At 41.4% G+C, this 21214-nt stretch overlaps 1 protein-coding gene across 1 annotated transcript in view; it reads left to right on the top strand.

The window, feature by feature from the left end:
• CD28 (CD28 molecule) overlaps positions 1-6888 on the top strand; it is an 84140-nt gene extending 77252 nt beyond the window's left edge. The window contains exons 3-5 of the mRNA XM_065927695.1: positions 31-384; positions 636-760; positions 6760-6888. Coding sequence (XP_065783767.1) covers positions 31-384; positions 636-760; positions 6760-6888 — 608 coding nt within the window. The remainder of the gene's footprint in view (positions 1-30; positions 385-635; positions 761-6759) is intronic.
• Positions 6889-21214: the final 14326 nt, after the last annotated feature.

Here is a 21214-nt window from a genome sequence, read left to right as displayed (position 1 = left end):
TTCTAAGCAAATGATTTTCTCCCCCTCCAGAAAACAAGATTTTGGTGAAGCAGTCGCCCATGCTTGTGGTAAATGACAATGAGGTCAACCTCAGCTGCAAGTACACGTACAACCTCTTCTCAAAGGAGTTCCGGGCATCCCTTTATAAGGGAGCAGATAGCGCCGTGGAGGTCTGTGCCGTGAATGGAAACCACTCCCATCCACTTCAGTCAACAAATAAGGAATTCAACTGCACCGTGAAAGTAGGCAATGAAACAGTGACCTTCTACCTCCAGGACCTGTATGTCAACCAAACGGATATTTATTTCTGCAAACTTGAGGTTCTGTATCCTCCTCCTTACATAGACAATGAGAAGAGTAATGGCACCATCATCCATGTGAAAGGTAACGTACCACTTGGCCTATGTCTGCTCTCGAGTAACGGTTTTCAACTACAGTCTTGAAAACTAGGTCATGATCAGTGGTGGGGGTTGGCTAACTCCCAAAGAGGAAAACCAGAGAGGAGGTCTACACCTGTTAAGCTAGTGATATTTTGCGTATTTTGTTTCCTCTCACATTCTGCCTTGGGAAGAGGGAAGGAAATGTACTCAAATGCCATTCCCATATCATTTAATCTACTCTATTCTATTTTTCAGAGAAACATCTTTGTCCATCTCCCCGGTCTCCTGAGTCTTCTAAGCCATTTTGGGCCTTGGTGGTGGTAAACGGAGTCCTAGTTTTCTATAGCTTGCTAGTAACAGTGGCTCTCTCTAACTGCTGGGTAAGAGAAACAGCATTGCTTCTATGTAACTTTTCTATTGCATAAGCGATTGGACATATTCAAGAATTTTGCCTATGTGGCTTATTTTCCGTTTAACATGTGATTGTTTTCTTTTTCTCTGCTAGGTTTGAGTAGGTTTCCCTGCTAGATTCTCTTCTAGACTATTCAGTTTTATCTGAAATAAAAATCTGATGTGAATTTTATGTTCCAGAAGCCATTGATTAGGTGTCCAGGCAAGTAAGAAGCTAAACAGGCAAATTAGGGTGGGGGACAAATTAAGGTAGAAAGTTAGTTTTCTTCTTGCCATTTTGCAATGTCATTATGACATATAAAATATGTATAAAAACATAAGTGACTTGGGAATCTAAGCAACTGAAGCCAATGAACAATTTTTGTTCAGGGTCAAAAATCATGAGAAATTTGACTACTGAAATTACACATTCAAACCTAGCAAAGAAACTAGGTCTGTTTATCTGAGTCATATTTTATCTCTTCTGAAGCAGTTAAATTTTGTGAGACCAACTATGGTGCTGTCATTATGAAACTGTAATGGGAGTTAGACTTTTCTGAGCTCTCACTGCTGAATTGGAATTTATGAACTTTTGCAATTGTTGATGCAATTAACTTACAGTGCTTTTCTCTACCTTCTTCAATATTGAAGTTTTGGCCTAGGTTTGAACACATATTGATAACCATATATACTAATCAGGGACCTCCTTATTTTCTTTCCTTTTTCTTGCTCAGACACTTGCTGTTCTTATGTACACAGGGTGGCACTCATTCCATACTGTCTTTGAATTTCTTTTTCTAGAAGTTAGATGCATGCATGAATCATTTCCTCAACAAGAGATGTATGTTCCTCAAGGATAAAGTCTATTTCTCTTGATATTCACCATCCATCTGGTATTAAGTACATTTAGTTTAGTGTTTATAGAATACTTATGAATTGATAACCTCTAGAGAGACCAAACTAAGGATTTAAATGAGTATGCCTGGAGCACCATACTCTTCTTGAAGGCACAGTCCATACATCTGATTTGTACATAAATCAGTGATTTCTGGGAGACATGTCATGTTGAAGCCATCCATTTACTATAGCCTTGGTGCTGGGCAGGGCATGAGTGGAGGGGGAGGGCAGTTGGGTTCACAGTCATGCCCAGGATAAATTCAGCCTGCAATTCTTTTAAACTGTTGTTGGTCTATGGCCAAAGTTTGTCTCTCCCTTGTTTCCTGCATGCTTCTCCCATTTTGGGAGACTAAGGGGCAGATGGACATTTGTCAGGCAGCCTGTTGCCTGATCTGTACCTCCAACAAGATGTGTAAGCAGCAAAGTGGCTGCTTGTTCCTGGAAATCCTTTATACCAGATATTATCTTGAGAATTTGCCTGCCTTGCCTTCTGCAAGTTGCCCAGCCCTGAGGGGGGCCTTTCATGTAGTCAAATATTGCCCAAGTTCTTCCTCTGATGTTGAGTCCCTTCATCTTTGTGGATCTTGCTATCTTCATCCAAGATATCTTACATCTTTGAACCTCTGTGGAGTTTGTCAATAATATAATTTAGAAACTCAGTTACTGTTTTTATTTGATCCCCTTAGGATATCAACTTCTTAATTAAAATCCAGGTGCAGTGTCTTTTGGGGGTATATTTCCAGGACAGGTACTCCCCTGTACCATGCTGACCTAGGTCAATGTGCTTTCCTACCTTTGTGAAAAGTAGTTTTGGAAACTGTTTTAACTTTTTGAGGCCAGAAGGGTATTGCTCACCATTTAAAATGTATTGTCAACATGCACTAGAATATCAGTTACTATAACCAGGTTATAAATTATATAACTAATTATATATTAGTTATATATTATATAACTATAATATATAACAGTTATGTATTATATAACTAATATACTAAGTAGCTCAAATTACCCAAACAAGTAGCTTCTCATTTTTAATGAGTTTAAAAAGCAGATTTTCAACTTGGAAACATCATAATGCAATACATTTTTCTTTGGCAGTACTACTAAGTCCTAGGGCTTCCCTGGTGGCTCAGATGATAAAGAATCTGCCTGCAATGTGGGAGACCTGGGTTCGATCTCTGGGTCAGGAGGATCCCCTGGAAAAGGGAATGGCTACCCAGTCCAGTACTCTTGCCTGGAGAATTCCATGGACAGAGGAACCTGATGGGCTACAGTCCATGGGGCTACATAGAGTCGGACAGGACTGAGTGACTAACACTAACTCCTAGTAGGTTCATCTTGCTTTGTCTTGAGAAAACTTATTCTGGTCTCTTTCTGTCTCATGAGCTCCCTGAAAATTGGGAAGTCTCAGTGCTTGGTATACCTCATCTTCTTCTGTGGCCTCTTGTGGTTAATGAGGTTACTCAATAAGAAGTACCCTTTATTTGCATCTCAAACATATCTGTTTGTACTCTCCGACCAAAAGGGGATGAAATAAACATATATGTATATTTCATTGAATAGCACAGGATTTTTACCTGGGCTCGTCTTTTCCCTTTGCTGTTCAAGCAAACAGCACCTTACTGAGCTAGGCAGGCAGGTCATTAGGGATCCCTAGAGTTTAGCCATTTTGGGGGTACTTTTCTAGGATCCTATTTTTGGCTGGCCTGCCCTGGGCCTTGGTGTAAGCTGCTGTTTTCCGGAACTTCCTGAGGACATGTGATGTACTGCCTTAAGCAGTTCTAGGCTGAGTGGGTTTTTGGGAGCAGCTGCAGATGCTATCTCAGTTCTTGACCTGTGGCTGACATCTGACTAAACAATGAGCTCCCCTCTGCCAGCGGCCACAGACCAGCACCTGTTACCCTCACTCAACCTCCATTTGCTCCATGGGGCTGGTAAGCCCGTTCTCCTTCTTAGTCTAAAGGAACATTTAAAAAACAGTTTTCTCCTCTATAAATCACACTGTGGGGAATGTGGGGAATATGTGTACAGGTAGTGTCTGTCTTTAAATCCAGTGGGTGTGCTTTTAAAAATCAATTATTAATAATGAATTAATTTGGTTGCAATGGGTCTTGGTTGCATCCTGTGGGATCTTACATTGAGGTACATGGATCTGTAGCTTTGGCTTCAGTACTTGCTGTACCTGGGCTTACTTGCTCAGCAGTATGTGGGATCTTCAGTCCCTGACCAGGGATCAGACCTGTATCCCCTGAATTGCAAGGTGGATTCTTAACCACTGGGCCACCAGGGAAGTCCCTCCAGTGGGTTCTTGAAGACCATGTCTTTTAAATAGATTGTCTTATGTTTACCTGTGTCTTTCTGCTGCTTCCAAGAGATGAATGGGTAAGGCTGGGGTAGGAGGAAGAGAAAGGGAGGAGTGGTCCTGAAATCGAAATCACACGTCTGTGGCAGACAGTGAATAGTGAAGGGTCGAATGAGTTAGTCACCCAGACATGCAAAGTGAGTACCCTGCACATATATACACATATGCTACATGCTCATGGACACTGTGGGTTCTGTTTACTGTTCCCAGCCATGCATGTGTCATTTCTATCCCACTGTTGTATTTACAGTTAGGGTGAGAATGAGTAAATCTGCTATCTGATAACAGCAAGAGGGTAAGCATGGGAGCGGACTGCAGCAGGTTTTTCATAATTTTGGTGCAATCCAGAGAACTTCAGAATCAAGACATCTTCATTATGGGGGTCCTTCTAATTGGTTATTGTTTAATTTGAGTGTCCAGAGGCAAAAACTGTCCTTAGAAGTCTGGCAAGAGGAGTCCTCAGAGTTAGAGTAAGTACTATCCTGCCTCCCAGGATATCAGCAGCAGCCTTTCACATTTATTTCAGGGCAGTTCCTTGCCTCACTCCTTCCCTGCCATAACCCTGTGCTCAAGAGGACTCTAGTCTTTTATTTATCGAAAGGATGTAGAACCAAGATGTTTCAAGGGCAACTTCCTTCACACACTTGGTTTCCATAGCTATCTCTCTCTGAATGAATCCCCCAATTATGTCTGTTTAATTCTGTCCTCTTCTTACTTCCAGCTAGATAATCCATCCATCATCTCAAATCCCAAATAACCAAAACTGAATTGAGAGCCACTCTCAAATCTATTTCACCTATCTGCTTGCCTTATACCTATAGATGGAACACTGTCCTCCTGGTCACCCAGGCTCCGATCATCAGTCATCTTTGAGTATGAGCAAGAAGGAGGACCCAAACAGTCTAACAATACTCATTCTAACTTGATGATGTATTTCATATCCATTGCTTCCTTTTCATTCCTTTCTTTTTCATGATCAGACTCTTCAGATCAGGATTTCTTGGTCTTGGCACTACTGACATTTTGACCTGGATGAGACTTTGTTGTCAGGAGCTGCCTTGTACAGTGTAGGATGTTGAGCAGCATCCTTGACCTCTACCCACTAGAGGCCAGTAGCACTCATGCTAGTTGTGACAACCCAGAATGTCTTCAGGTGTTGTCAGATGTCCCCGGGACAGAGGATAAGGCAACTGGAGGTGTCAAGGATGAGTCTTAGGAGGTCTGGTTTGGGCAACTATATGTAGGATAGTGTTACTCATTGGGATGAGAAACGCTAGAAGAGACCAGCCTTCATGCCTTTGAACATGTTGAGTTTAAAGCACATTTGAGGTCTAGTCCAGAGATATAAATTCGGGTGTATAGGTGACAACTGAAGCTGTGAATGTGGATGAAGTTGCCTAGGAGAGAGGCTGAGTAGAGGAGAATGCCTAGGACTGTCAGGAACTCTAACACTTAATGTCTAATTAGGGAAGAATGAGTTTGCAGAGGCGGCAAGGAGGCAGTGGCCAGAGATGAAACCTGGGTGGTACCATCTCACAGAAGGCAAAACAGAAGCATTTCAGAAAGCAGAGAGTGATGGATAATCTAGAATGCAACTGAGAGTTCAAAAGATGAGGCCTGAAAACAAGTGTTTTGCCAACCTTCAGCACTTAACTCATGGCCCTTTGACAAAGAAGATGGGAAGGGCTCAGGTAGGAGTGCATGGAAATAAGGCCAGTCTTTTGCTTACTTATTCAGGTGTTCATGACATTCCTGTCCACCATATTTACTTTTGCATCAGGCCTATATGCCGAGAAATAGACTTTTTTTTTTCATTTTAGAGAACTCTGAATCCAGAAATCTGGATGGCTTTCTATTTTTAGAAATTTTATGGGTCTTTTATTAAACAAGTAGATTTTACCAGCACATTGATCCAGAAAAGATGTTCTTAACCCTCAGACAAAACTTTGCTAAGGTTCATGGTGTATATAACATTGTTCCAGGGTTAGTGTCACCTCTATTCCCCTCAGCCCTGGTAGAGCTTCACCCAGAGGAGCTGAGTCTGAAGAATGGAGATGAATGATGCTATTGTCTTTAATGGAGTGGGTTGCCATGCCCTCCTCCAGGGGATCTTGCAAACCTAGGGATTGAACCCAGGTCTCCCACATTGCAGGTGGATTCTTTACCATCTGGCCACCAGGGAAGCCCTAATGGAAATGTATATACACATAAAGGAACAGGAATGTAACTAGTTGCCCAGAATGTAACACTCAATTAATTTGGACTCCACTGTCATGTATTTGTGACCATTCCAGACTCTGGAGGGCTGAAGTTCCTCTGGTTAATTATGGGGAAAAATAGCTTCTTTAAGCAAATGGTTAATGTAAGAAGATTGCCATGGGGATGCTTAACCTTTTCAAAGGAGGAAGGACCTTTAAGAATACTCACATATCAATGGTTGATATGTTAATTAGACATGCTTTTGGAATTCAGTTCAAATGGCTGCATTGAGGGTAGCAGGGGTGCCTTTCTTTAAAATACTTTCTTTGATTCAAAATTTTCAAGTTAATTTGGAAGAGTCCAAAGTAGAGTTGGGTTGGATTAACCATCCAAGTCCAAGGTGCTCAGTGAATTCATGGCTTCATTTGACTGGCTGTGCTCTGAGTGGTTGTCGCCAAATCTTAGAACGCCTCCCCAGACACATCTGTCTGTGTCCTGAACCCTTCACAATGACACTTCTTCTTTTCACAGATGAAGACTAAGAGAAACAGGATGCTTCAGAGCGACTACATGAACATGACCCCCCGCAGGCCGGGGCCCACCCGAAGGCACTACCAGCCCTATGCCCCAGCACGGGACTTCGCGGCCTACCGCTCCTGACACGGACGCCTATCCAGATGCAAGCCGGCTGGCCCCTCTTCACCCGCTCAACACCACTGCTCTGGATAGGAAAGGCCTGCCTTGTCTTCAGCCAGCCACCTTGGCCTCCTGTTGGGCCGCTGAGGCCAAATTTTCTTGAATGACTAGACCGAAGAACGTCATTTTGAGATCTGAGATGAAGTGAAGAAATATTACTGTGGCAGACTCTATCTCATAGTGCCACAGTCCAAATTCAAACTCACCGTGTATTTATTGACTGGATTGAGAGGTTGGGGTCGAAAACCAAAAGTGAGTGGATTCTGTTAAGCCTTGAAATCTGCCTCCAGTTCCTCTCCTTTCTAACTCACCCGCAAGTGAGTGGTGGTCAAGCGAAGTGTGATCTCGAAAGACTTTTTCGATGGAGAAGTTAGGAAATCACTCCCTTTGATGAAATAGGGATTTAAGGTGGGGATAGGTTAGAAAGGGGGAGGGAGTGGTGAGACGTAAACATTTTTAAAACCATTAAAACACTGTCTCTCACTCATGAAATGAGCCACTTAGTTCCTATTTAATGCTGTTTTAGTTTGTAAAGATGTAGATACTCTTTTTGAAATCTGGTCCTATTTGGTCATTTTGACCAAGAGATTCTCTTCAGAGTCACGGGGGGCAAACCAACTTGCTTTCCTTGCTCCCTATGATGGGAACTCAATGTAGTCTTCACAATATGATTTTGAAAGAATAAAGTAGTTCTCCCAGACCAAGGAAGAATGTGTCAGGAAATAAGGTCACTTTAGGTCAAAAATTATTTGAATACTATGAAGGGCTATTTGTTCAGCAGCTCATTTCAGTCTAATCATACAGGGGCCTCTTCTGTTCCTGTATTTTAGGTCTACACAGTTGGTTTCTTTATTGTCTGCGTGGAAGTCTAAAGTGGGATGCAGAGGGTGCATCCAGAGACAGAAGTAAAGATACTGTGAAAGAAAGATGTTAGCATCCATTAGAACAGGAGGGATGAGTCCTGAGAAGCTTCTGAAGGAGGGAGAACAGAAGGAAATGACACAATTCTTGCTATGCTGAGGGGATGACCAGCATTTGGTGGGAGTTTTCCAGAAACAGCAGGCAGAAGGTGTCATGATGAGAGTGTCTTTCTGGGATTTTTGGGCTTTAGGGCTCAGAGCTCCAGAAATCTGTGGTTCAGCCATCTGTTTACCCTGGAGGTCCTTCGACATGGAAAAATATTTGATGCTTTTGAGATAGCATCAAAGTTCTGAAGACACTCTGCAAGGCCAGAACCTGGACACACTATGGATATTTTTCTGGTTCCAGTTTGGGTCAACTGGAGTATGTCTGGGGACCTTGAAGAACACCTTTACTGTTGCCATAATAATCTGTTCCATGCTTTGATTCATTCAGATGTTGGAGAAGTCTAGGTTTTAGAGGCAGGTAGACCTGGTTCAAGTTCTATTGCTAGTTGGCCTCAGGAGAGTCACTGCCTTTCTAAAACTCTGATTCTCCAACTATAAAATGAAGATAATGAGCAGAAAAGTCTGTTTCTATACTATCATTTCCATGAGGGCATGTCCCAAGTTTGTCTTTTTTTTCTCTGCTTGTCCCTGGCACGTAGTACCATACCTAACATATGTTAGCTATTATTGTTATTCTCGTGTAGATAACCTATGTATAAAAATTAAGCTGGGCAATGACCTGAGAAAGAAGAGACTGTTATAACACAAATGTAAACCCACTACCCAGGGATGAGGTGCTACAAAATTTGAGAGCCTCTAAACTCCCTTGCATTCCCTGTTTCAAAATACTTTAGCTTGTAATAAAAATGTACAGCATTCTGCCTCCCACTTTTATGTATATAAAGAGGTCTCCTCTAACTTTTTTTGGTAACATGTGGAAGAATAGAAATCTTATAATTCCAGACAGAGGATATTGTACTTTGGTTGATTTTAAGATGGGTTTCCATTCCATGAATTTAATTATTTCAAAGCAGGTCAAACCTAGTGGTACTTGGGTGATGAAGAACTGTTGAATTTATGTGACACATTGCCAGGCTCTTGGCATACAGAGTTCCTTAATCCAAGTTATCAGATTGAATTAGAAAAGGACAGAGCTAGAGAATTTTTAGAAAGGGCAATGACAAAAAATAAATTAAAAAATGGAAAGATTTGCTCTTTGGTAATAAATGGTTTTATTTTCTGATGGGAAAAATAGGTCTACTGAAGATGAATCATACTTTAGATTTTTCTTACTCACTCTGAACAGAACCAAAGTAGAAATGTTAACAGGGAAGTCCGTTTTCACTATTACTATGAACCAAGAAATGGTTTAAAAACAGTGGTTGGAGCAAGGCTTTTACAGTTTCAGATATGGCAGTTATGAAGAAAACAATAGCTGCCTTTTGCAGCTATTTTTGTAAGAGTCTTATAATTAACTGTGTTTCTATAATTTTTGATTGTGAGCTCACTTCTTTGGGAATGAGCATGCCAATTTAAAGAGATTAAGTGTACATGATGTTCTGCATTCAGTGATAAAATTACTGAACATGCCTGTTTTTAAATTTGTGCTTTAACTGTGTAGAGCAGGTATGTTTTACTTTTGGTGATGAATCTGGAGAAAATCTGTTATTTAAAAAAAGTATGGGATAAACCCTTCTACTAAATCTCCAGTTTAGCCTTAAAAAAAAAAAAAAATCCAGACTTTGAAATATTAGTTTTACTTCAAAGGGAAGTATACTTTTGGATTGTTAGCATGGCTTAAGTCACAGCTTCTCATCAGAGCAATGGTTTATGTCTCTGAGATGTCAGGCTGGGCTTACCTGTGCATTCTATGTGATGTAAATGCTGAATCAGAGAGATCAAACTTCAGCCTTAATTCCTTCTGTTCCTCAGGTTAACTAACTGAGCCACTAGTTCTCATGGCTAATTTAATGGGGATGTTGGTGGTTAAATGGATATCAGATCCCTCATCTCAGCCTTCTGTACTACTGTACAGGAACCATAGCAGGCCTGGAGACTGATTCCACAGTGCTAAATTTAGCTACATGCTGGAGGTTGAGATGGTGGCAATGATGAACCTGGGACCAAGGGCATCACTGCTGTAGACTTGTTACTATGCAGGTCTTGGTATCTGCAAGGGCACTTGAGGCTCAGGAAATCTCTTTCTTGTAAGTATATGGATACTTTCTGATGCACTCCTCCTCAAATATCACAGATATGTTCCAGCCTCAGGGACTTTACACATACTGTTTCCCTCTGAAACATCTTCCCCAGATATCTACCTGGCTTCCTCCTTTCTTTTCTTCAGGTCCCTGCCCAAGAGTCACTTTCTACCATTGTAAAATCCTTCCAAGAAACATCTGCTTTTCTTGCTTTTTTTTTTTCCATAGCATTTCACAATTTCTTACACATGACTTTTAAACTTACTTGTTTACTGCCTATTTCCCCAAACTAGTTCTAAGAGGGATGGTGCTTTGTCGGCTTTGTTTGCTGTCATATCTCCACTGCCCAGAACAGAGCCTGGTGTTTAACAAATATTGATTGACTGAACGAATGAATTTCACCAGCCTTTATGAATTAATGGCCAGTCTAAAGAAAGTAATCAGACTCTGAGAAGAAGGGAGCCAGTTCTGTTTTCCACTTTCCCATTAGTAAGCTAAAAAATCCACTTTATTCATGAGACAGGAAGTAAAACATATACACAGCCAAACCTGGTGAAAAAAAAACCTGATAGCTATAAGTTCATTTACATTTTAGAAATATTTGTGCAGTGAGAAAAACCAATACTCTTAGAGTCATCTTAAGAAGTCATGCTAAAAAAAAAAAGTCACACTAAGTCGAGATTAAGTTGATTTCTCATTGAAGTCTCCAAATCGCCTTTTAATGGAGTATTGACTATGTTTTAAACATGCATTTAGTATAAGTCATCTGAAAATGTTGGCTTTGCTGTTAAAATCCCATCCTACTACAAAATCGCTGCTCTTTCTTTTCCTTTTTTCTTGACCCACTAAATTCTATAAATGCCTTGCCTGGCTATGATTCTAAAAGAACTCAAGGATGGGAATGCTGAGGACAGACAGTTTAAGCTTCTTCTCCTGTCATACTCTTGTCATAACTGAACAGGCTAATGGCATGCAATAGTTTAAAAGAAGAACAATAAACAAAATTGTGGCATTTGGAGCACATTGAAAAATTCAAATAGGTATATTAATCACTACACACAGTGCTATCCTCTTGGGACTAGGAAAAGGCCCTTGTACAAGAGACACAAGCTATTACTTCGTGTAATAGCTACCATTACTTGATTGCAAATTGTGCTTTGAGTGTGGCCTGAAGTCACCTAGTTGTGCTATGACTTCATCTCCAAATGGACTATTTTCTTTGTGGAAATGGAGCTCATTAAACTTAAAGATAATCCAAATCTCCTACTCCAAGAAAGACTCAACTTAGCTAGTAACTCATGAATTTGATTGGATAAACCAAGTCAACCAGAAAAGGATAAGTTGGTAAAAAAAAAAAACAAAAAAACCCAGGCATTAAATGAATAGCCTCAATAAATATTCCTTTACTGGGCTAATAAAAATAGTGTAACCTGGTTCTGTGAAAAGGTTTCAGCCCTTTGAAACTCAAGTGCAAAAAAAAAAAAAAAAAAAAATGCAAACCTTTCATGACTTCACCTCACAGACCTTCCACCTTGTTCTAACTATGTAGCTAAGAGACCAGTATGCCACAGCCTTGAATTCACTTTTTAAAATCCAGTCAGATAAGAGGGATTGATTCCTTTTAAAGCAGAACACTTTTTCCTCTCCTTGTCTGGAACAGAGAAAATGGATGAGTGAGAAAAAAATCAAAGGGACTTCCGGATCAATCATAACAGGGGCCCGAACCCCTGCCCTGGGCTTCTCTAGTGACGTGACCACCAACCTAAGCAGTAGTCAATGGGATGGCCTGGGAGTTACCAGAAACTAGCTGGTCATCTCATCCGTGTCTCTTTAGCTGAGGCACCAGCTTTTTAACTAAGAGTGCTCAGAAGTTTAGCTCCTCTGGAATGAATCTGAGTGGGTGGATCTCTCAACTTTCTCTGATTTGGCATCCTAAGGGGATGTGTGGCTTTCTTTTTGAAGATTCCCAGGCTCTCAGCACTTAGAGATCCAGGCCGCTGTCGAGGTCAAAGCGGAGCTCACTTCCTCAGGGTGACTTTTGTTCCGTTCAGAGTATGGACACTGGGCTCCACGCTTGAAAAACACTAAGGATGAAATGCGGGTGATCCAAGAACATGTCATCTGTTTTGCGCTGATCTCATTATTGAGGCCGCTCTAAAGGCCAGAATGTGTGCTTCCTAAGCCCGTTTCCTTATCTTATTTGCCTGGGTAAACTCGGTGAAAAGTTTTGGAATGCTGGGAATTTGAGGGAACAAAAAGTCACAGAAGGGAGGTGGGATGGGAGACCGGGATGGGGAATTCGTGTAACTCTATGGCTGATTCACATCAATGTATGACAAAACCCACTGAAAAAAAAAAAAAAAAAAAGTCACAGAAAGGTGAATTTATCTTTGTGTAAGGGTGGATTGGATTCTACCTACACTGCAACAGGCAGAGCTATCTCAATGACAGATTGAAACACTCCTCTGGCTCCAAAGAAGAAATTGTGAGAGCGAGGTGGAAATGTCAGTTGAGACAGAAGAGCAGCAAACAGCTTTGTTTTCCTATCGTTGTGGTTTTGCTTGGCGATGATGACACACGCCGATGAAAATGTGCAGCATGAACTCCAGTCGTTATCTGAGTGAGCATCTCTGCCAACACCGAAGGATATGTGTGGGCGTCACCTGCAAGTGCACAGAGAGAGAGAGAGAGAAAGGCCCTGGTTCGGAAAGAAGAGCCACTTAATCAGAGATCAACAGTGACAAGTGGGGCTGTTTATTTCGTGAGCGTCAGATTTGACTTCCTTCCCCTTGCTAATCTCCAAGTCTGAATTTAGTCTCTGGACTAAATAGATGACTGTCTGGTGACTGAGGAAGGGGGTGGGACAAGGTGGGCTTGAGTAGGCGGCATGGCAATTACCATGGTTACTTAGTCATATCTTGGTCTCCCGGGCACACACTTAGCATTTGATAAGTTAGCTTCCAAAACGTACATTCTTGCCAACTTTCAAGAACCTGTGTCATATTCCATGAGGGTAGACAAATCTGAGGTTTTCTTGGGGTCCCCTTTGCATTCCCAACCCTATGCAGCTATTGTTTCACTTGTTCTATATCTCTTCCTCTTATCTTCTTTCCCATCCACTTTATAACTATTTAATGAGCACTTGCTCAGCTCTAAGAAGTAGGCTAGGATGGGGACGTGGCAGCAAGCAGCACAGTGTTACTATCTCAATGCTCACCAAGTGCAGAGTGTAGATGTTGTATATCTCTTCTTTTTAAAAATACCCTAATCAGGGTAATCACTTATTCTTAATTATGTGTTCAGACCTGAATGTGGCTATTTGATTTCAGGTTTGCATGAAACATTTTTTTTTGAGATGTTCTTATTTCCCATCTCTAACATGTTTCACATCTTAGCTCAGGATTGACAATTTTTTTTCCTGGAAATGGCCTGATAGCAAATATTTTAGGCTTTGTGATCATACTGTCTCTTGCAGTTAGTTCTGCCACTGGAGTCCAAAGGCAGCCACAGACAATATGGAAACTAGGGAACATGTCTGTGTTCTCATCAACGTTTATTTGTGGATATTTAAATTTCATGTAACTTTTGCACGTCACACAATATTAATATTCTTTGGATTCCACCCCTGCCCCCCAGCCACTCATATTGTAAAACCGACTCTTAGTTCATGGGCTGCTCAGAGGCAGATGGTGGGCTGGATTGGGACTTTGCTGACTCTGGACTTGCATCCAAGCCACGATTTTAGCTACAAGCTTGTCTTTGAGTTCCAGTCACTCTCTACACTTTTAGAGCTGGAAGGAGTTAGATTGGATGTATGTGAACTTGGGAGTGGTGAAAGGTAAGTATCTGTTTTGAAACAAGGACCTGGATCAGTGGAAGAAGAAGAGGAAACTTCCTCTGAGGGAAAATCACTTTTGATAGAGATGGGAAATTATAAATAAATAGGGAGAGAAGTCAGTTCAGGATGGTAGCATCCCCTGTACCTTATGGCTAAAAGCTTTCAAATCTTAGGAATTGTGCCTCCTCTTCTCTCAAGTCCTGTTTGCTCTATCTCTTCTTTTCTCAGCATCACATCATTTTAATCTCCATGGAAACAAAGTACATTTTGAATCACAGGATGAAGGGGCAAAAAATGACCTGTGTCCTATGTAATGAATGAGAAGGACCATTTTCCTGTTAATTCATCCACACCCAGACCCCTCAAATCCAACTTGGGGTGGGAATGACAGAGATCAGAAGCAACTGGTACAACACTGGCCTCCTGTCTTCTGTCCATCACATTCTTTCAGTCTGCACTTGGCTGCTATTTAATGGGTGACCAAGAGTGACCCCTCTGAAATTCAAACAGGCTCAGCATTTCCCAGGTAACTGGGGAAGTCACTTGTACTCAGATAAGAAAAGCCTTGACCTGACCCTTACCATTCCCTCACCTCCATTCCCTTCTGCTGTCTACAGCTGCCGGTTACACCCAAGGTACAAACAGTCCTTGGAAGTAGCCCAGCCTGTGTGTGGACCCTGAGCCACACACCCATTCACACCATCTGGGCAATTTAAAAATAGGGCCAAATGTAGCATTTAGCCTGCTCTATCCAGCCAAGATGAGGAAATTGCATCTAAAAGGTCAGATGATTAAGATGATTGTGCCAACAGTCAAGGATGCCAGTAATGAAAAAAGATTCTGGTAGAATGGATTTATCCTCACTTTGTACATGGCACTCAAGTTCTGGATCTGGGTAAATAGCCGCAGGAATTCCAAGAGATTTCTTCTCCAGCACGCAGGGCCACTGTGAACTCTTATGTGTTGTGTGCCCTGTGCGAGGACTCTAGCCAAAGGGATGAGGAGGCTGAGACACAGTCAGGATCTGATCAAAGCATCAGTCCTAAAGGAAATCAACCCTGAATATTCATCGGAAGGACTGATGCTAAAACTGAAGCGCCAATCCTTTGGCTACCTGATATGAAGAGCAGACTCATTGGAAAAGACTCTGATGCTGGGAAAGATTGAAGTCAGGAGGAGAAGGGGACAACAGAAGATGAGATGGTTGGGTGGCATCACTGACTCAGTGGACCTGGGTTTGAGCAAACCCTGGGAGATAGTGAAGGATGGGGAAGCCTGGCATGCTGCAGTCCATGGGATTGCAAAGAGTTGGACACTTAGCAACTGAATGACAACAAATTAAGCTACTCCCCTAGAAGAGCTATGCCCACCTGCAAAGGGCACCTCTCCGTAATGCCCACATCTAAGGGCTGCTACTGCTGCTAAGTCACTTCAGTTGTGTCCGACTCTGTGCGACTCCATCCCTGGGATTTTCCAGGCAAGAACACTGGAGTGGGTTGCCATTTCCTTCTCCAATGCATAAAAGTAAAAAGTGAAAGTGAAGTCGCTCAATCATGTCTGACTCTTCGCGACCCCATGGACTGCAGCCTACCAGGCTCCTCCGTCCATGGGATTTTCCAGGCAAGAGTACTGGAGTGGGGTGCCTTTGCCTTCTCCTCCAGTGCTATTGAGGTCCTAATAGAATGCTTGACTTTCTGAAGCTTGATTACTGAGTTCTTTATAGAATAGGTTAGATCCCCATCTCAAAATAGGAATGATCCAGGATGAACAATAGTTAAAACAAAAAACATGGCATACCATAACAATTTCTCTCTGGGGGCCCTTCTCTAGTCTTCTCTTTCCTGCATGTCTACAGAGTTTAATTCAGTTGGTTGGTTTTTCTTGACATACATCTGGTGGGGTTGTCTTTTAGGAGTAATGTGAGAAGAAATTTCCTGGTTCAGATCTCAGGGGAAAACAAGTTTTTGTGACCTGGAGAGTATCAGGTTGGGGGTTTACTCTTAGGATGTCCCTGAAATTTTTCACTTAATGGCAGGGTCTTCTCTTAATTTCATAGTTATCAGTAGGTGAAGGGGCTAGACTAAATAACCTCAAGTTTAATTCTTATGAGTTTTCAAATTTTTTATTATAACCCTTCCAGGATAATTTCCCCAAAATAAATGCCATTGTTTTGACTTTTCTCCCATCATCACGTTCCCAAGTTTTACAGATATAAATATTTTATGTTTGATATTTGCCACTCAGGATTATTGGAATAAAGCTAAAATTTCCTATAACTCTTAAATTTAATAACTTATCAAATAAATAGGAAAGACAGGTCTTAGTAAAAATACATTAGATTTTAAAATTAAAAATGTATTAAAATATAAAATAAAAAATCACACTGTTAATTTAGACCAGTGGCTTAAACTTTTCTTTCCTTTTCCTCTTTTTAGTGGCTCCACTGAGTCTTCACTGTGCTCACAGGCTCTTTGTTGCTGTGAGTGGGTTTTCCCTAGTTGCGAGGCTCGTGGGGGCTACTCTTTAATTGCTGGGTGCAGGCTTCTCATTGCGGTGGTTTCTCTGCTTGCAGGGCATTGGCTCTAGGGCCCATGGGCTTCTGTAGCTGTGGTGCACAGGCTTAGTTGCTCCAAGGCCTGTGGGATCTTAGCTCCCTCACCAGGAACCAAAGCCATGTCCCCTGCCCCGGTAGGTAGATTCTTAATCACTGGGCCAACAGGGAAGACCCCCAATTATTATTATTTTTTCCAAGTGGCAGAATCTTTCTCCATTTTTCTCCTAGTGTAATCTTATCAGAAAGTCACAGTCAGTGTACGAGGCCTGGAACCCTCATCTTTTCAGTCTCTCTTAGCTACTTGTAGTGGCTCCCCAGGTAAAACTCATTTTCCTTGAAGTTCTGATTAAATGAAACAACTTATCTGTATTCATTGTCATTCTTAGTCTCAACTGAGGTTGTGTCTTTATCTCAAATGCCCAGAAAATAGTCCCTAGAGAATTTAGCTTCAGGATTATTTATATGTGAATCTTTTCCCTCATATCCATGCAAGAAGTTTTGCTTTTTGTTCCAGTTTCTTTTTATTTTGTTAAAATGCCTCTATTTTCATTTGCATTCTTTTCATCTAGAAAAATAATTTACTCTAAAATGAAAATACTTTAAATTTGTTTTAAAAATAAAATATCCACGTTTAGATCTCTTTATTTTTGTAATAAATGATAAGTGATATTTCATACCAAATAACCAGAACAAGACAGAATTAATTTCATTTTCTAACAAAGACTACAATTGCTCTTTATTTGAGGATCTTCTATTGTTTCACATAATTCTTCTAATGTGTTATCTATTTGAGACTTACTTAAGTCTATTTGCTTCAGTGCAATATTAATAGTATTTAGTTGCTATGCTCATCATATACTCTAAGCAGTTATGAGGTCGAATTTGCTATGTATTTCATCAAGATTTCTCTCTTATAAGTTCAGTTTAGTCGCTCAGTCATGTCTGACTCTTTTCAAACCTGTGGACTGCAGCACGCCAGGCTTCCCTATCCATCACCAGTTTCCAGAGCTTGTTCAAACTCACGTCCATCAAATCGGTGATGCCGTCCAACCATCTCATCCTCAGTCGTCCCCTTCTTCTTTCCAGGAGGGCTTCCCAGGTGGATCGGTGGTAAAGAAATCTGCCTGCCAAGCAGGAGACCTGGGTTGGGAAGATCCGCTGGAGAAGGGACCAGCTACCCACTCCACTATTCTAGCCTGGAGTCGCGAAGAGTTGGACACGACTGAGCGACTTTCACTTTCTCTCTTTCAGACGATCCATAAAACATCGTGCATAATCTTTGAGTTTTTCCTAAGAATGTCATTATTTTCAGCACATTTGAACTCACAACTCACAGTGCCAAATATAAACAGTGAGACATATGTGACTTTTGTATTCTTGGCCAAAATTCTGGCTTGTATACATTTTTATTTTCAACCATATTAGTGTCACTTTCATAGGCTTTCCTTTTACAATGACAAAAAAAAAGAACAAAATAAAGCTGAAATTGTTTAATTTTTTGAAGATTTAAATAAACACGTATATATAATACACACACACACACATATGTATATAATTTGTATAAAATAGATAACTAATGAGAACCTACTATACAGCACAGGGAAAAAAATCTGTTTGTAGGACACATACTGTGCTATGCTTGCTTAGTTGCTCAGTCACGTCTGACTCTTTGCGACCCCATAAACTGTAGCTGGCCAGGCTCCTCTCTCCATGGGGTTTTTCAGGCAAGAATACTCCTCCAGGACATATATGAAGTTAACCTTAAAAATGCATTCCAATATACATTAGGTGCGGACAATACCATTTGATTCCACTTATATGAGATACCTAGAATTGTCAAATTGGTAGCATCAGAAAGTACACTGGTAGCTCTCAGAGGTCAGGGGAATGGATGAGAACAGGGACTGGGACTTGGTGTTTAATGGGGACAGAGTTTCGGTTTAGGAAGGTGAAAAATTCAGGAAATGCACAATAGGGGGATTTGCACAGCAATATGAATATACTTAGTGCCATTGAACTGTACAGCTAAATATGGCTAAAATAGTATGTTTTATATTATGTGACTTTTATCACCAAAACTTTAAATTTAAATATTTAAATAGATACTGCAGAATTTTCAATTCTACCATCTAACTTCCATTTAGTTGCCATGTCAACATGATGGACACAAAGATGTGCCACCCAGACTCCATGCAGGACTGAGGCCTCATTTCTGCGGCTGCTGTGTTTGCTCCTGATGGTCCCCTCTCCAGGAAATGCTCTCTCCTGCAGGGACCTGACTCACCCTGGGTTATGACTTCTACCCGGGAGCAGACTTCATTCAGTGCTAGGTCAGTTTGGCGGTACCACCATTGGGATAATTCTAAAGGACCAGCCATCGATGTTCCGAAACTTGCGGTAGTATTGACCAAGGATCTGTTTTAACAGCGACTGCACCACAGTTCAAATTCTCCCTGGGCATCCTGCTTCCTTCACTGCTCCATTCCACTGAGCATTTTTCCCTTGTAAAAACTCGAATAAATTTCAGGCTCTCAGAGTTTGGTCCCGGGAAACCAAACCTATGATAGTAAAAAACCAGCATCAGTTTTTGTGTATGTTTTCTAGGTTTACAGATTTACATATTTTAGATCATGTAAATGGCTTTATATTGCAAAATGGTCCAAAATATCACGTGGAATTGTTGCAAACACTGTGCTACTTCGTGAGAACCTCTGGAACCACAAATTGGAGTCCAAAGAGAAACAAGAAAAAGGATGTTTAGCAGTAGTGGGGAGTGATGTCTTCTTGTAAAAGAATCTATTGCACTCATGCGAGAGGAAGAATTTAAAAGGCTACTTTTTCCTTTCCTTTGGTGAAAAGTTTCCGGCACTCAGTCCTCCCCAAACTTGGATGCAGTGTCTGTGTCTGAGATTGGCAGAGGTGCAAACTGCAGAATTTGTGGCATTTGGAGGGCAGTTGCCCAGTATTTTGAGGTCAGAGGTCAAGAGATGTGGAAGAGCATTTTCTGGAGCCTGATATGCAGAATTCTCAGGGCAGAAGTCTTTTTCCTGTGAGGGTTTTCATAGTGAGATGAAAATACAGAGCCCTGGAGAACACCAATAGCTTAGACAGGAACTGAGGGAGGTGAACCTGAAAAGACTTAGCAGGAGGAGCCAGAGGAAGCAAGTAGCACTGTTAGGTTGAACCACATAAAACTGCTGACATTTGACCTTTTATTAAAAAAAAAATTAATAGACTCATTTTGAAAAGCACTGTTAAATTTAGTGCAAAATTGAGTAAAAGTGCAGGAAGTTCTCATAAATTCTCCCCACCCCTGCTTTACCTCACTCCATACAGTGTATTGTATCATCAGCTTCTCCCACCAGAGTGGTACCTTTATTGCAATCAATGGACCATCATTGACACATCATTACCAGTCAGATCCATAGCTCATACTAGAGTTCACTCTTGCTTTTATACTTTCCACAGATTTTTGACAAATGAATAGTGATGTGTAAGCAACACTGGGCTTCCCAGGTGGTGCCAGTGGTAAAGAATCCACCTGCCAATGCAGGAGATGCAAGAGACATAGGTTTGATCCTGGGGTTGGGAAGATCCCCTGGAGCAGGAAATGGCAACTACTCCAGTATTCTTGCCTGGAAAATTCCACGGACAGAAAAGCCTGGTGGGCTATAGTCCATGAGGCTGCAAACAGTCAGACATGACTGAGCACATGCATCATTATAATATATGGATAGTTTCACTGCCCTAAAAAATTCCCAAGGTCCACCTACTCATCCTTTCTTTCCCCCAAATCCTGACTATTTGACCATTTTTGATTTACTGAAACTGTTACTTCATATAGTTCAATGTAAAGAAAAAAGAAGAAGAAAATCCTAAGTCTGAGAGTATGCTCAACACTTTAGGTAAGTGAGATGAGTGATGAGTCAGCTCTTGGAATTAGCAACTAAGACCTTGGCAAGACTGGTTTCAGTGGGATAGTGGGTCTAGAAGTGAGATCCTAGCAGGGAAAATTGTGATCAGACAGTGAAGAACAGGAGGTCAAAAGAGCAGAACTCATGGAAAGACATTTCTTTGTGAAAAAAAGCTTCTTGGCACTTTTATTGGTCTGGGAACTCTTTGGTGGTATTTCCAAAATCTAGCACACGAGGCAATAACTGGGGCCATGGTAGGCTCACAAGTATTTGTTGATTGGAGAGCAAGAGGAAAATGATAAGGTGAAGGAAAGTTTTGCTGCTGTTAGAAGGCAAAGATTTAAGCTGTCTAAGGACAGGGGGCGTCTAGTAGAAACAGAGAAATGAAAGCTGAAAGAATAAGAGAAAATAACAGATGGAAAAAGATTCTTGAGCACTGAGGTGGGGTGGTAGAGTTAGAGAAGGTGAGACAGTGGGGAGGGAGGAACAAGAAGCTAGGCCTGGAGAGGGTTGCTGGTCTCCTTCTCACCCATACCCATATGTGCAGGGTGCAGTGAGCATCATTATTTTTAGCGTGTGGGTAAAGGCCATTGCATTCATTTGCTCTCAACTTTTTTGCTGCCCTAGGCAATGAATGGACTGTGGGGGATTTGCGTCCTGCAAAGCAAGCTCTTCTATTCTTCTCTTGGTGCAAAGTGCACAGGGTGATTTGATATTCCAGGGGCAAAGACAAATCATCAGAGCTTGCATTATATTCCTTTTATGTGTGGGAAGAGCAGTGGAGCCTTCCCTTCATGGGATCAACTGGTTTTGTGAGGGCTGTTGCCGACATCTACAAATAGTACCCGAAGGTGTGAGTGCCGTCTCCTCCCTCT

Source organism: Muntiacus reevesi, chromosome 3, assembly GCF_963930625.1.
Source record: "Muntiacus reevesi chromosome 3, mMunRee1.1, whole genome shotgun sequence".
NCBI lineage: Eukaryota > Metazoa > Chordata > Mammalia > Artiodactyla > Cervidae > Muntiacus > Muntiacus reevesi.
This window is presented reverse-complemented; position numbering and strand designations above follow the sequence as displayed.